General features: G+C 41.7%; 1 protein-coding gene across 4 annotated transcripts in view; it reads left to right on the top strand.

The window, feature by feature from the left end:
• Window positions 1-16,492, top strand: part of LOC134210632 (UDP-N-acetylglucosamine--peptide N-acetylglucosaminyltransferase 110 kDa subunit) — a 113,162-nt gene that overhangs the window by 26,746 nt on the left and 69,924 nt on the right. For all 4 annotated transcript variants that reach the window (XM_062686778.1, XM_062686777.1, XM_062686780.1 and 1 more), the window contains 3 exons: window positions 7,347-7,557; window positions 7,875-8,058; window positions 8,129-8,197. In XM_062686778.1, coding sequence (XP_062542762.1) covers window positions 7,347-7,557; window positions 7,875-8,058; window positions 8,129-8,197 — 464 coding nt within the window. The remainder of the gene's footprint in view (window positions 1-7,346; window positions 7,558-7,874; window positions 8,059-8,128; window positions 8,198-16,492) is intronic.

Raw genomic sequence — 16,492 nt, 5'->3', positions numbered from 1 at the left:
CCGATCGGTGCACAGGTTGAAGAATTGACCACGCGACGCCTCTGCAAGATACACAAATTCTACCACTTCAAATTTTTCACCATCCAGCACCATTTCGCTACCACCACCACTAATGAACCCACGTTGATTGCCAGCGACCATGTATTTCGTTTTGCACTTCCACGGCGATCAATTCCGATAATATCGATATCGTCCGCAAAACCCAGGAACATATGCGATCTTGTGATAATGGTACCGCTTCTTTGCACACCAGCTCTCCTAATCGCTCCCTCGAGCGCTATATTGATCAGTAGATTCGAGAGTGTATCACCCTGCTTTAATCCATCTAAGGGAACAAATGACGTCGATATTTCATCCGCAACCCTTACACTTGATTTCGATCCGTCCAACGTTATACGAATCAGCCGTATCAGTTTCGCCGGAAAACCATGTTCAGACATAATTTGCCATAATTCACTCCGTTTCACTGAATAGTACGCCGCCTTGAAATCAATAAACAGATGATGTGTCTGCAAATTGTACTCCCGGAATTTATCAAGGATTTGTCTCAGGGTAAACATTTAATCCGTCGTTGATCGGCCCTCACGAAAACCTGCTTGGTATTCGCCGACGAAGGACTCTTCAAGCGGTCTGAATACGGGACATAATTTTGTACGCCCAATTAAGGAGGGTTATTCCTCGGTAATTGGCGCACTCCAGTCTGTGCCCTTTCTTAAAGAGAGGGCAAATGAGGCCGTCCAACCAGCTACAGCAGGCATTTCCTCGTCTACCCATATTTTCGACATATTATGGGGCAGAACTTCATAAAGCTGCTCACTGCCATGTTTGAAAAGTTCAGTCGGGAGCTGGTCCTTCCCCGCAGCCTTATTGTTTTTCAGCTCTTTAATAGCTTTTTTAACCTCATATAGTGTAGGTGACTCCACAGCTTGTCCATCGTCGCTAACACTTATTCTGTTCACCGATGCAGCGTCACTTCCACTATTCAACAAAGTCTCGAAGTGTGTCTTCCACCTGGCAGCCACTTCGGTTTTATCTGTCAGCAAATTCCCTCGTTGGTCGTTGCGCATGACGGGAGACGGCGCTGTCTTTCTTCGCACGCCATTGACAGACTCATAAAACCTCCGCATATCGTTCTTCTCCATTTTTTCCTTCGCCTCACTAATAAGTTGTTCTTCGTACTCTTTCTTCTTCCTGATGTGGGTTCGTTTTTCGGCTACTCTTGCTTCCTTGTACCGATCTCTATTCGATCGGGTACCCGACACCAAGTCTGTCAGAGAGTGACAGACGAGAAGAACGTTGCCAGAAGCCAGATGTTCTGGAAACGTTCTTCTCGTCTGTCACTCTCTGACACTCCACATCGAACAAACCCGTCCTGGGTTGCCTCTGTGCAGTGCCTTCCACTTCTCGTGCTGTTGTGCTCACCGCTCTATGGATCGACTCCCATAGATCGTTGATGTTGTCGCTAACTTATCCGTTCGTCGAGCTTCTGGCGGTACTCAGCCGATACTCGTTCGCTGTGATCTTTCGTTCGATACAGTTGAAAACCGTGATCGAATTTTACTGACAACGAGGTAGTGATCAGAGTCAATGCTCGGACCTCTGAATGTCCGCACATCGATAACATCTGAAAAATGGCGCCCATCCACCAGAACATGGTCTATCTGGTTGCAAGTTTCACCATTTGGGTGCCTCCAGGTGTGCTTTCGGATGTTCTTTCGTGCAAAGTAGGTGCTACTGATGGCCATCCTTCTGGCAGCAGCGAAGTTTACTAGCCGTAGGCCGTTGTCATTGGTAGCGGAATGAAGACTCTCCCTACCGATTATGGGACGGGAAAAGTCCTCTCTACCGACCTGACCGTTAGCGTCTCCGATAGCAATTTTCACGTCATGCTTTGGGCACTCTTCATAGGCTTTATCAAGACATTCATAAAACGTGTCCTTCACGTCGTCGGATTTATCGTTTGTCGGTGCGTAAACGTTGATTAGGCTGTAATTATTGAAGAATTTGCCCCGTATCCTCAACACACAGATTCGTTCGCTAATGGGTTTCCACCGCATCACTCGCTTCATCTGCTTGCCCATCACTACGAAACCAACTCCATGCTCTGCTTTTCCGCCGCCGCTGTGATAGATGTTATACTTGAATGCAGTGTTGGTCGTGGGGTCCACGGCTCGGAATTCACGTTCTCCGGATCTGGGCTATCGGACTTCTTGAATAGCGGCCTGGTTCACTCCAACCTTCTGCAGTCCGCGAGCCAGAAGGCTCACTCGTCCAGGTTCATTTAGGGTCCTGACATTCCAGGTACCGAGTTTCCAATCATAGTCCTTATTTCGTTGCCGGAACGGTTGCCAAAATTAACGTTCTCTTTATCTTCTATCTCCATTTTTCGTGGTATTTGAGAGGCTTCAGTAAGCTACATTACCGGGGTCGCGTTACCTACATCGCGCTGATGGGACTGCCACCTTAGGTATAGCTGACGCGATACAGCATTTCGTTAATCAGCCGCTGAGTACCAGGCAGACGCTGCTTGAGCCGCACCACCTGGTGAACAGACTCTCGAGGCGTACCTTCTCACTCTAGCTGATGTCAGAAAAACAACAGTGTCCAGGCTGAACTACCAGCTAAATACACAACCCTTAGCTGGCGGTTTTGTCATCGGACGACCCGTGGAAGCGTGAGATAGGAACTTGTGGGGACCAGAGCTCTGTTGGGCGCTCCTTCCTTGTTGTCAACCCACCATTTTGCAGCCCTTTGCTTCTTCTTATGAGTTGCAAATTCGTTTTTGTACAGACATTCGTTTTCAGTGCGTTTTGGCATTTCTGAATGTCACCTTTACACAGAGCTTTAATCAGTCAGAGGGTTCAGCAGATCCACCAAATTCGTATCCGCTTCTTTCCTAATTAAACAGCGCTCTGGAGATTGGAGCTTCATGTCGTCGGCTTTGAAGCCAGCCTAAGATTGAGCTACGTTTTTATAATTTACTTCATTGACTCCATCCAAAAAGAGGAAAAGATGGGTCATCTAAAAGCAAATTAAAGTCGTTCTATACTCTTCCGACCATCACTCATAAGTATCAACAAGAATAGTAAGAACTAGAGCACAGTGTGTTAAATCTTACTCCATAATGCACCTCGAGAAAGTGTCTACCCAGCATTACAGGCTCCGTTAACTGCCTGGCTAATTGTTTCACCCCTCAGGCCATTCATCCCCTCGGCACGGGTCGCCTGACACTTTGGGATTCGATGTTAGAATCTACACCGTTACGCACTACTTCAGAGTATCCATATCCCAGCGTAACGTAATTATGGATTACTGCTTGCAGTTTTTAGCAGCCATTAACAACGCAGCGGAGAACAACGTCGGGTATATGGGTCGAAGTCGACGGAACGATTGGTTCGACGAAGAGTGCAGACAGATTCTGGAGGAGAAGGACACAGCGCGGGCGGTCGCGCTGCAGCAAGGTACCCGGCAGAACGTGGAACGTTATAGACGGAAGCGGAGACAGCAGACCTGCCTTTTTCAGGAGAAGAAACGCCGCCTGGAAGAAGCGGAGTGCGAGGAGATGGAACAGCTGTGCCGTTCTCAAGATACACGCAAGTTCTATCAGAAGCTCAACGCATCCCGCAAAGGCTTCGTGCCGCGAGCCGAAATGTGCCGGGATAAGGATGGGAGCATCTTGACGGACGAACGTGTGGTGATCAAGGAATGTAAAATAACAACATTGCCAATGACAACAACATTGTCCTCTCTTGTAAATGTTGGGACAAACTCAACTCGCAATAAGCGTTTGTCCCAAACTGCAACAGAATAGGACAATGATCGCCTGCCGCTCATTTTGAGAAATAGTCGGTTTCCGATGATGTTTTTGGTTAAATCAGTATCAGTTATCATAGCTTAGACATAAACTTAACCATCTGTACACATGATTTGTGTTTTACTTCTGAAATATACAAGTTATCGCAGTTTGAAAAGTTCTCAACAATTACCTCTCCATGTTTGTTGCAAATAAAATGGAACGCAACAATGTCTTTATCCTCTGCAGATGAGGACAAAGAGTTATCGCTATTCTCTTTTGTCGCTTGTTTTTCGCATTTTTCAGCGACAATTACATTCCTTGGTGGTGATCGAAAGGTGGAAGCAGCACTACGAGGAACATCTGAATGGCGCTGAGAGTACAGGCAGTGAATGTCAAGGCAGCGGAGGATATGACTACGTCAGTTCAGCGGACGATGGAAGCCAACCAGCTCCCACCTTGAGGGAAGTTAAGGATGCCATTCAACAGCTAAAGACCAATAAAGCAGCTGGTAAGGATGGTATCGGAGCTGAGCTCATCAAGATGGGCCCGGAAAAGCTGGCCACTTGCCTGCACAAACTGATAGTCAGAATCTGGGAAACCGAATAGCTACCGGAGGAGTGGAAGGAAGGGGTTATATGCCCCATCTACAAGAAAGGCGACAAACTGGAGTGTGAGAACTTTCGAGCCATCACCATCCCAGATGCCGCCTACGAAGTGATATCCCAGATCATCTTCCGTCGTCTGTCACCATTAGTGAACGAGTTCGTGGGAAGTTATCAAGCCGGTTTCGTTGACGGCCGCTCGACAACGGACCAGATCTTTACTGTACGGCAAATCCTTCAAAAATGCCGTGAATACCAGGTCCCAACGCACCATCTGTTCGTTGATTTCAAGGCGGCATACGACAGTATAGACCGCGTAGAGCTATGGAAAATTATGGACGAGAACAGCTTCACTGGGAAGCTTACCAGACTGATCAAAGCAACGGTGGATGGTGTGCAAAACTGGGTGAAGATTTCGGGCGAACACTCCAGTTCGTTCGAATCGCGCCGGGGACTAAGACAAGGTGATGGACTTTCGTGCCTGTTGTTCAACATTGCGCTAGAAGGTGTCATGCGGAGAGCCGGGTGTAACAGCCGGGGTACGATTTTCAACAGATCCAGTCAATTTATTTGCTTCGCGGATGACATGGACATTGTCGGCCGAACATTTGCAAAGGTGGCAGAACTGTACACCCGCCTGAAACGTGAAGCAACAAAAGTTGGACTGGTTGGACTGCGTCAAAGACAAAGTACATGCTTGTGGGCGGAACCGAGCGCGACAGGGCCCGCCTGGGAAGCAGTGTTACGATAGACGGAGATACCTTCGAGGTAGTCGAGGAATTCGTCTACCTCGGATCCTTGCTAACGACTGATAACAATGTCAGTCGTGGAATACGAAGGCGCATCATCTGTGGAAGTCGGGCCTACTACGGGCTCCAGAAGAAACTGCGGTCGAAAAAGATTCGCCACCGCACCAAATGTGTCATGTACAAGACGCTTATAAGACCGGTTGTCCTCTACGGACATGAAACATGGACAATGCTCGAGGAGGACTTGTAAGCACTCGTAGTATTCGAGAGACGGGTGCTTAGGACCATCTTTGGCGGTGTGCAAGAAGACGGTGTGTGGCGGCGAAGAATGAACCATGAGCTCGCCCAACTCTACGGCGAACCCAGTATCCAGAAAGTAGCTAAAGCCGGAAGGGTACGATGGGCAGGACATGTTGCAAGAATGCCGGACAGCAACCCTGCAAAGATGGTGTTTGCTTCCGTTCCGGCAGGTACGAGACGGCGCGGAGCGCAGCGAGTGAGATGGGCAGACCAGGTGCAAAACGACTTGGCGAGCGTGGGGCGTATCCGAGGATGGAGAGATGCGGCCTCGAACCGTGTATTGTGGCGTCAAATTGTTGATTCAGTGTTATCTGTTTAGATGTTGACTAAATAAATGAATGAATGCTTGCAGTTTTTGAACTGGAATTGCCCCATGGTGTTTAGTTTTGCCAAAAACTATTGATCTGTACTGTACCGAAAAAAAAAGAAAATATGTGCCAATTTGTTTGAAAACAGTTTTTTGTTGTTTTCTCGAAATTGTGTAAAGTGGATGATATGCAGTTTCTCATACAAATGGTTTAATTTTAAAAACTATTTCAATATCAATGTGGAAGCGACGAAATTGTTGTCGAAAAAACAGGAAGGCACTGTATTCCCGTCTGTCTTTGTTATGCTCGTTGGAACGCGATTGCGCTTCTCAACCATTATTCCGTTTGCCTTCGCAGTTACCTACCTATATCCGCTTCGAATAATATGTTAGGGATAGGCGCAAGGTACGGCGTACGCGCTTGGCCGTTGTTGTTGGTTTGACTGACGACACTGCAATAAATAGTTCGATATGCCACACGGACACACTGTAACTACTGCGGCGTGGCGTGGCGGCTGCTTGGTTTAGCGTGGCTTTTAAAAATAGAATGTCAATTGTGTGCGAGAGCGGGAAGTGCACAAATCACGTAATGTTCTTGGCAATGTATAAGATCTCCAGCTATTGAACTATTACTGGCAAACCATCAGGACCAGGGACCAAGAACAGCATTTCATATATATTATGTATACTAATCTAGGCATGGGACGATTCCGCAGTAAGACGCGTAGCTACAAAAGAAGACCATGTCAAAGATTTTCGATTTGGACTTCGATTATTATTTTAGATCAATCATGAAGTACATCGTGATAGTTGTATGGCGTACTACATCAGCAATATAATAAAATTATACCACAAACCTTCAAGTTGATAGCAGTGTAAGAATCATATAAAATTACAAAAAATCTTCCCATAGAAAGAGAAGGTTATTATTATTGTCTTTAAGATACTTACAGCCTTAGGATATGGCTAAAAAAAAGTTAAAAATGGGCATTTTATCCTTTTTATGTTTAGGGTTTTGTTGAATCGACTTGATGAGAGCTGACGGGTTCTGTTCCCCGCTCCGGTCAAATGGATATTTCGGGTTGGAACTTTTCCTGCTCTTTATTCTCCTTCCCTTCCCAGCTATCAATTAATAACTATATACTATAAGGATGAGAGTTGGCTCTAAAGTAATTTATGTTAAGCGATAAGCTTGCAAAAAGCTTAGAAGAAAACAGAATACACTGAATTACCCCTTTTCATTTAAATAGGTCAAAGCCTCAATTATGCAGAAGCAATCCTAGCCAATATTGCAGTGATGAGTAGCATCATGACACGGTTAACTACTAAATGGACGCAGTCCAAACCAACGCCAGTGACACCCATACCGCATGCTTTCCACTTTCTAGTGGTTCTATCGATTTTCCATCCCAATCGATATTTTGTTGCGGTTGCTGCATCATGCTTTCTTCTAAAAAAAAGTGCATTGTTGGTTGACTTGACCTTGGCACACGATATCGCACAACTTGGAAGGTCACACATATATTTACTGTAGGTACCGCATGTCAGCACTGAATATTACACATCTTGTCTCGCCCTTTCCCCATTTGTAGGCCTACTGGAATTGGCACATCGCGAGTACCAAGCGGTGGACTACGAAAATGCCGAACGCCACTGCATGCAACTGTGGCGTCAGGAGAGCAACAATACAGGCGTCCTGCTGCTCCTCTCGTCGATCCACTTCCAGTGTCGGCGGTTGGAAAAGTCAGCCCAGTTCTCGACACTGGCCATCAAACAGAACCCGCTGCTGGCCGAAGCATACAGGTGAGTTCTCGATCCTTATGAATGGGTGCAATAATTTCTTGAATGTCTGGTAAACGTAGCGGTGTTTGATTCAGCTTAATTGGATAAAATTAGAAACCCTTAACGACGGAGACCGTAATGAAACCTATCTAAGTCTTACTTTGTAACTGCCGGATTCAACTCCCGGCAATATACATTTCCAGCATGGATAAGGTTCTGAGCTTCGGCATGTGCCAATCAGGATGTCGTGTTTGTTTTTTCACCTGTGCTTCTTTCCTATCGATAGCCCTGTGCTCCAGTCGATAGTTTTTCATGTTCTTTTTTTTTACAATTTACAGCAATCTGGGAAACGTGTACAAAGAGCGTGGACAGCTGCAAGAAGCCCTAGAAAACTACCGCCATGCCGTTCGGTTGAAGCCGGATTTCATCGACGGCTACATCAACCTGGCGGCCGCGTTAGTAGCAGCTCGCGACATGGAACAGGCGGTCCAAGCGTACGTCACCGCGCTCCAGTACAATCCGGTAGGTGCCCTCAACGGGTTGAATAGGCAAGGAACGACATTGTTGATTGATTTGATTTCTCACTTTTTAGGACCTTTACTGCGTGCGGAGTGATTTGGGTAACCTGTTGAAGGCTTTGGGCAGGTTAGACGAGGCCAAGGTAGGTCGGATTCGAAGAAAAAAGTGCAAACCGTGGTTTGACGTGGAGTTAATTTTTGAAACGTTTTAGTTGTTGTTTGTTTGTGTGAAATACTCTGAGTGGACGAGAATCGGTCTATTCGGTAAATCGGTCTTAACAACTTGCATGCTAACTTTTGCAATAGCGCATCTCTCGCGTTCGGGAAAAAAAGGATCGTTCTGCTGTGAACTCGTCCTTGGGCTGTCCTTAATTTATTTCTGTGAATATACTCAATGTTGTTTCAAGCAGTGCTTATAACATAATATACGAAAACATCGAAGTATGATGCACTGCACTCTGGATCGAGCGGAGAGGTAGGTTCGTGGCGAGGGTTACCAATTACACCCGTGCCTTGTTTTCTATTATCTGTTTTCAGTTTGAAGTTAGATTTCTGATAGATAAGCTTCGGGACGAGTTTACAGTTCGATGCCGCCTTTTACGTGTTATCAGTTGGCCACAAATTGTGAGTGAGTGGGAATTTATGAACGCGATTTACTCTTTTTCGTTCTTTCTCTGTCACATTCGAAAACCTCACCTTGAGTTCATTCACTGTTCATTCCAAATGGGTTTTCAGTGAGAGCGTAATCCTTTTCTGTTTCGTTTTGCTACCAAGAAAACTACTGATCGAATTCTCGCCTAAATGATTTCAGCGTATTTCGTCGCAACATAGAGCTAATTTGATTACAGCTTAGAGCCAGGTTGAAGCCATCCGCCAATGAAAGAGCGAGCCATGCGCCCAAGGCAGACATGCCACCGCCCAAACAACCAATCAACCGGGAGAACGACAGTCGGGAACAGTCGATTTCGGAGCCGACGATTCGCCCTAAACAGCACCTGTGTTTTCGAATGACCGTATAGACAATAATAATGAACTAAGTTAAGACCTCAAGTGGAGCTGTTTCAAGGCGACAGGTAAAGTAACGTGTTTGGCCGGAGTTGAGCTCACTATTTTCTCGCCGGTTAGCGAACCCCTCAATTGAACTAACAGAAGTGCATCAATGCTGCCGGAATTGTTGGAATTTGTTTCATAGACAAAAAAGGTCCAGTACAGAACTGCAAAATTTTGGCAGCATCGATTCGCTGGTTACTTTAATTTCACCTTCCACAATTCCCATCCTTCTGGAACTGACTCAATCGAAGGCCAAACATGAACGATTGCAATTATTTTTCTCTTAGTTACATATATAGTTTCCTCTCAATGCGTACCAACCTTTTTGGGTTTGTTTGTCGATTCCGCCGAAGATGGGCACTTTTTGGAGACCACCCATACAGTCTGCTGACCGGTTTACCTATTTCCTAGATTAGAATTGCGTCATGTCATGGTGCGTTTTGTTGATAGTTTATGGTATTTTTTTTTCGTATGAAATCGGTTTAACAATTGCTGAGCGGTTAATCAAGCACAATTATTCGAACAATATGAAGAATCACGAAATGATCAAAGTTCGAACAGTTAACGATAGCAAAAAAAGATTAATTACAATCCTAGAAGCGTTTAGTCATAATCAACGATTGTGTCAATCATAAATCGGAATCAACTAGGTTTAAATTCCTTGGTGAGGTTTTGTTTCACAATGAGAAATCTATATTCGCGGATTACTATAGATTTCGTGTTACAGCTTGTAATATAATACATTTGCTTAACGTTTTGAAATATAACAAACTTTGGAAAAACAGCTTATTGCGCCAGAAAAAGTAATACTCCCTTATTTTTTTATAAGACTCCTTTTTTGTAAACTATTTTTTAAACAAATATACTGGAAGAAGCCTCGCGTAATAAAAATACATGCAAATTGTATACACTAGAGATCGCAGCCATGTTGTTATTAGAAACCATTCCAGGATTTTTTCAATATTTTTTTTTATATTTGTAGATACAAACCGCTCAATTAATTGTGTTCGATACAATTCAACTATTCCCAGTTGAACTAACGTTTCCACATCCCAAACAACAAAATGCATCATCAGAAACGATCAGAAACATTTTCGGTAGTTTACTGCAACGAGCAGTCTCTTACCACCGATGGATGAATGTTTTAAACGGAAACGGCAAAGAAATGTTCGTATCGTAAAACCTTCATTCATCTCTGCAAGTTGTAAACGTTTAATCTCTTCTAGTGGCGGTTCTGTAGGTTCGTTCCGATGTTCCAAGAAGTTTTTCTTAACTTACGATTCTCCGGTTGTTGTTATTTCGGCATGCTAATTCCGGGCCACAAAGGTTCCGTTTTTATTCTTGTTCCTGCGCCTCGATTACTGGCGCATCGCAGATCATTGTTCACGGTTCGTTCCCGGTTGAGATTAAACATGTTCTTTCTGAATAGTTTTTAAACGGCTTGACATTTATGGTAATTTCAAAATTTCAGCAACCTTAATTTAAGAGCGATGGAGAGGAGCAGCGACATCGAGATGCAGCGGAGCAGGACGGATGTGCGGCTTGGAGACACTTTTTATATTATTGCATAACTTTCTTTCAGGCAGTAGATGTAGTTCTTGTTATTTTTGTAAGATATTGAAGTTAATATATTTTGACCAGAATGCGTTCAAAAACAGAAAGTGATACAACTTTAAAATAGTTACGTTATTGGGTCAATATATATTAGCTTGTATTTTCTATTTGCTGATTGCTTAGGTGAAAAGAGAAACATACAACCATATTTGGAATTTTTGCCTGGTCAACCTATTCATTATATATTTGATGATTTCTTTTAATTATGATTCGTATCCATAAACCATATTTTACCAGATATAACTATTTCAAATCCCTTTTATAAACTAACTTTGATCGTTCTCACATAATAAAACAGGAAAATAACATTTTTCGGATACTGTTCACAGGACTCTTTGGTTAAACATTCAAGGTAATTGACACAATATTGTTAGAGAATGTTATATCATTCGTAATCTGCCGTAAGAAGGGAGATGTGGGGTGTGTTCTTGAAACTGTGAGTTGTATAAAATGGCGCATTGAAGTACCTTTGGTATTTTTCTCAAATTGGCCTTCATTAGCCTTAATAGTTTTCTACCATCTCTTTGTAAACAATTTGCGAACTGTTGTCTGCTACTGCGGAAAAGTTCACTCACCCATCAGACCAACATGTTCAAAATATTTGTATAGTGTAAAACAACAACAACGGTACATGAAATAAAGTGGTTCGGCTACTTGGAATCTTTATTTTGAGCATTTCATGATGAATATCCTTTTTTAAGAATATTTAACCTTATATTCTCATGAATATAACTGAATATCATTCTGAAAATAAAAAAAAAAAACCCTCATTAATCCACCTAGCGGTGTTAAAGCCTTTCTCGTGCAAAAAAAAAAATACTAAAAAATATGAGTGAGTGTTTTTTAGCGTGTTTTGCGCATAGAAAATAGTATTTTGGCTATAACTTCTAATCCCATAGTCCAATCTGGCCAACTTTCAATAGCAAACAATGGGACAGGATTTCCCGTCGAATGAAAATTGTTGCGAGTAATTCGGCCAATGCTAAGTTTTAAAAAGTGTGTCTACAAAATTTTGTACACATACACACACGTACATACATACACACAAACAGACAGCACCTCAATTTGTCGAGCTGAGTCGATTGGTATATAACACTATGGGTCTACGGTTCTCCTATAAAAAGTTTGGTTTTGGTTTAACCCTAGAAAACGCGAGTACTTTCAAACTAGGATTCCGTGAGGATTGTCCTTAACGTGATTTTATCGAGTTTATTTTACCTCTATAATTATTACAACTGCGTTGCCCATTTTCTACACTGTGTCGGAAGCATCAAAAAAGTTGAGAATGAACCGAATGAACTTCACGATGCCAGAATGCTTGAACATGGGAGTGCACAGTACCTCAATAATTCTGTTCAATTTTCCTGGAGACCATTCGGGGAAGTTAGCGCTCCTCGGTCTTAGCCAATACTACACTGAGACTTGGCAGCGGTGATAAGGCCCACCTGCACAGTAACATCTTCCAACTGTTCATTCTGGAAGGTCACTTCTGTTGGCAGAGCCTTATCTCTACGCCAAGCCCAATGACCTGCTGTGATTCTATGAAATTTCCATGGAGATACTTCGGAGTTTCCGTGATCAGAGTGATCAGAATATTTTCGGAAAGTTTGTGTAACTTCCGCCGCAAACTTTTCGGCCTGTCCTAATCCAGTCTAGCCTTGTAATAATATGCTATTGAATAATGTAGACTCCTACACATTTGAACCGGCGCGGCGTGAGCAATTTTGAATCACTGATATTGGCAGATATTAAACAAAACAAATACAAAAAATATGAGGTCGGTACAGGACCTTGTCCTTTTAAATCGTGCCCTATCCCCATCGACACACACATACATACATACACACATAACAGACATCACCTCAATTCGTGCAGCTGGGTGGATTTGTATATAACACTATTGGTCTCCAAGCCTTCTATCAAAAGTTTGGTTTGGAGTGATCATATCGCCTTTACGTATACTTAGTATGAAACAATTGTTAAAAAGATGAACGATGGAATATATGTTAGAGGTAATTCAAATATGACGTCCACTACTTTTTGGGATTTCTAGACCCCCCTCCCCCTTTGTCACGCTTTTTTGTATACATAGTACATGTACTGTCACAAATTCTTAGACCCCCTCCCCCCTAAAACATGTGACATAATTTTTGAACGACCGAGACGCCTGTTTCTTTGTGCATGCCTGTTCAGAGCTGAATCGACGCAATTAAGAAGAACTAGGGATCCTATATTAAGAGATGTGCGAATACTTTTCCAGACGATTTAGCAACGCTGTTACTTTCGTAAACAAATGCTGCCAGCACTTGCCGCACTGAAAAATGTTTAGGCTTGCACATGACTTTACATTCGAAGACACTTTTTGATTATTTTGTCTATCCTCTAGCAGTGCATTTTCGATAAAATTAAAGAGCAATACGAATGAACACGATATAAGGCATCAACTAGACTACTTTTACTTACGAAAGAAAAACTAATTGTTTATTCGATAAAACTTTTCATAAAATCTATTTCATCAAAATCGCAATACCTTATTTTAACAGACCAGATTTACCAGATTATGACAGTTCTCAATGCTCGATTGGCTCAAGATGGCCGCTTTCGCATATCTCTGAATGTAGGATCCCTAAGAAGAACCATTTCAACCTACTGTAACGGCACCTGCACGGAGCCGTGAAACAACTCACTTTATGGTTCCTTTCACTCAAATCCGCCCTTGCGTGGAACAAGCCAAAAAGAAGTAAAATGCGAAAAAATCCAGTGAGTACTTTGCCTTTACTCCCGTGTTGAATTTTCACCCACTTTGAAGTTTCACCAACTCAAATTTATGTTATTTTCACTCACCTGAGAATATGGTGAAAACAACTCAAATATGGCTTCTTCCACGGAACAGCTCTCTTTGTTTATAATATCATTCATGAGAGGGAGTGAGAAAACTAGGGAGTGAGTGCTAGTAATGGACCCCTTAACGACTAAATTTTACTTCAGTTGCTCCGCTAGAGCGAGCCTCTTGACAAATTGTAATTCTGCTGCACCAGATGACAAGCAACAGGTACCAGCATCGTATTTCGTACATAAAACTAGACAAAACATTCATTTTTACCAATAAAAAAGCATTTTAAAATGTTGTAGCTAGCATGCCTATTATGGCCATCCCCGGGTCCATAATACGTAACGTCGAGTTTGTTTACATACGTATTATGGTCCCCCCATTTGATTTACATGTTCCATTCCCACATGTTCCTTGCGCCCCCCTTGTGTGCTAGTAATTGACCCTTTAGCATATTTACATTTACAAATGAGTTAATATATCTGAATTCCTGCTTCCCTTTCCATAACAAATGTATGAAACTGCTGTCCTGTTACATGAAGCAACTTCACCCGACGGAAGTTTGCAGAAAATTGTAGATTCTAGCGTTTAATTTGGGATTTTGTTCAGGAGGTCCATTATACGCACGGGGTCCATTACTAGCATTCACTCTCTATTTACTTTTAAGTTAAAAATTTGAACTTCGTACTCAAAGTTGAGTTCTTTAAACTTTTGTTTTTAGGTTCTTTATTTTTTCGACGCTAGGCTACAAGATTGGGCCGGTCTTTGCGATAAGGCTTGGGAATCCCGATCAGCAAAGCATATCAACCTTTTTACTCAATTATAGCAATGGTTATTAGTTAAAACAACGTGTGTTATAAAAAATGTTACTTTGGTACTTTTGAAAAGTTAAGCGAGAAATGTATCTTTGACTATTTTAAGTTCATATCAAAATTATAACAACATTAGTTATGCTTGTTTTTTTTTTAAATTGCCTACATTTTTTACACAGACATTATGGATTCGTCAGTTGTAGCGTACCGGATTTTTATCCATAAAAAAGGCAATTACCTTTGATGTGGATTTTTGTACCATATAATGTTGATATTAAAGTATCAGCCTCTGTTATAATTATGTTACGGGTAGAGGAATAGGAATACATAGGAAACTATGGCAATTCACCAAATGTCGAACGGATTTCTTCACCAAATGTTGAACGCACGTGCATTTCTTATGGGAGTTCAACAATAGGCGAAGAAATTAGCTGTTCAACATTTGGCGATTTCCCATAACTAATCAAATTTATTACAAATTTTGTTACAATATTTTTCTGAAATAAATAACTTCCTTGTTATAATTTTGTTATGCATTCCTGATCTGGATGTCGCAACTGTCAGCTCTATACTTCGCTGCGTTTCGTTACTCCATAAAAAAAGTCGTATATTCGTAATTGACTTCAAAGCGTTCGTTCAACGCAAACATCGCCTACTACTAGCTCGCTTGTGACATATTTCGGTTCTATTTTTCACTAGCTTCGTCTCCCTTCTACATTGAGCTTGGTTCGTGCTAGGGTGTCGACTAAAGCCAATGAAAACTTCAAACTGGCAGCTCGGTGATTAAACCTCTCAAACAAGTTGAAACCTTATAAATTAAATATTACTCCTTCACGAGATGAACCGGCCTAGGGCTGAAAATCTCGTTAATAAAGACAATAATAATAATACCGTAATCCGGGGGAACATTGATATTTTTTTATGGTTTTGTACACAAACCCCACAATCATGGGTCACACACTTATATGAGTAATTTCCATTTGATCAGCATGCAAAATGGAGTGACTAATTATTGTTACTAAGTGACCCATATATGTGGGGTCAGTGTAAATATTTCTTCCGTAAGTGATATCATGGCTTTTTTCATATTTTTAAAACGAGTACTGCTAGATGTAGAACGTATAAGGCTGTTGTTCTTGATTATTTGATAAATTTAAACTTGATTTAAAAATATTTTTTGCCGAGTTTTTTTTTATTTTATTTTCCAATTTGGGGTAACTTTGATCAATCATTTATTTAAAGAGCAAGCGTCTACAAACACCTTAAGGTAGAAAAATTGTTTAAGCTCTTTTAGCGAAATGTCTTCAACCTTATAACTGTCTACTTAAGTCGAGTCAAATACGAGACACTGAAGACGGCCTCACAGTTGAGGTCGAAATACGTATCTGTAAAGATAACAAAACCTAGTGGAATTAAATGGAAAGTACTACACTCGTCTTAGACCTTAAGGTAGGCAATTATAGTTGAAATCTCTTACGCTGAGGCGATATGTGCATCGATTGTTTCGAGAAAGAGATCATCACCGCTAGTGTAATTATCTGGTTTTTCAACAATACAAATCAAAATTTTGAAACAAAAACCATGCATCAAACCACTTATCACATAACTATAGGTACAAGCTAATTCTTTTTTATTATACTTGCTTTGAGTGCTTTTTTGGTAGCTTGCGGTGAGTTCAAACAATATTGATTTTATTTTCAAATTTTGGCGAAAAAGAAATACAAATTCATCCGAAAGTTATATCATTCAGCAGCAAATTTACTCATGATTAAGATAACTAACTCACAACAAGTACTTGTTTTGTTAATTTATTCCTTTCCTTGAAAATGGTTAAACTGATCAATGTTACTCTGGCTATCAAAGTTGCTTACGGTAATAATAATATCACTCCCAACCGTAATTTATATATAATATCAAACTCAAACTCCCATCATCATTGTTTACTGTCCCTTCCCTATTTGCAACTTCACTCTACACTCTTCATTATCAATTATCTTACAATTCAACTCTTCGGATATTGTTTGGGAAACGGGCATTCCGTAAATCAACAGTCTAGAAACTGACATTCATAAAAGCTTTCTCTCGTTTAACGTCTGTTCTGATTTGACATTATTCCCTGTTGTCCTTAATCG

The sequence above is a fragment of the Armigeres subalbatus genome, chromosome 2 (assembly GCF_024139115.2).
Source record: "Armigeres subalbatus isolate Guangzhou_Male chromosome 2, GZ_Asu_2, whole genome shotgun sequence".
NCBI lineage: Eukaryota > Metazoa > Arthropoda > Insecta > Diptera > Culicidae > Armigeres > Armigeres subalbatus.
This window is presented reverse-complemented; position numbering and strand designations above follow the sequence as displayed.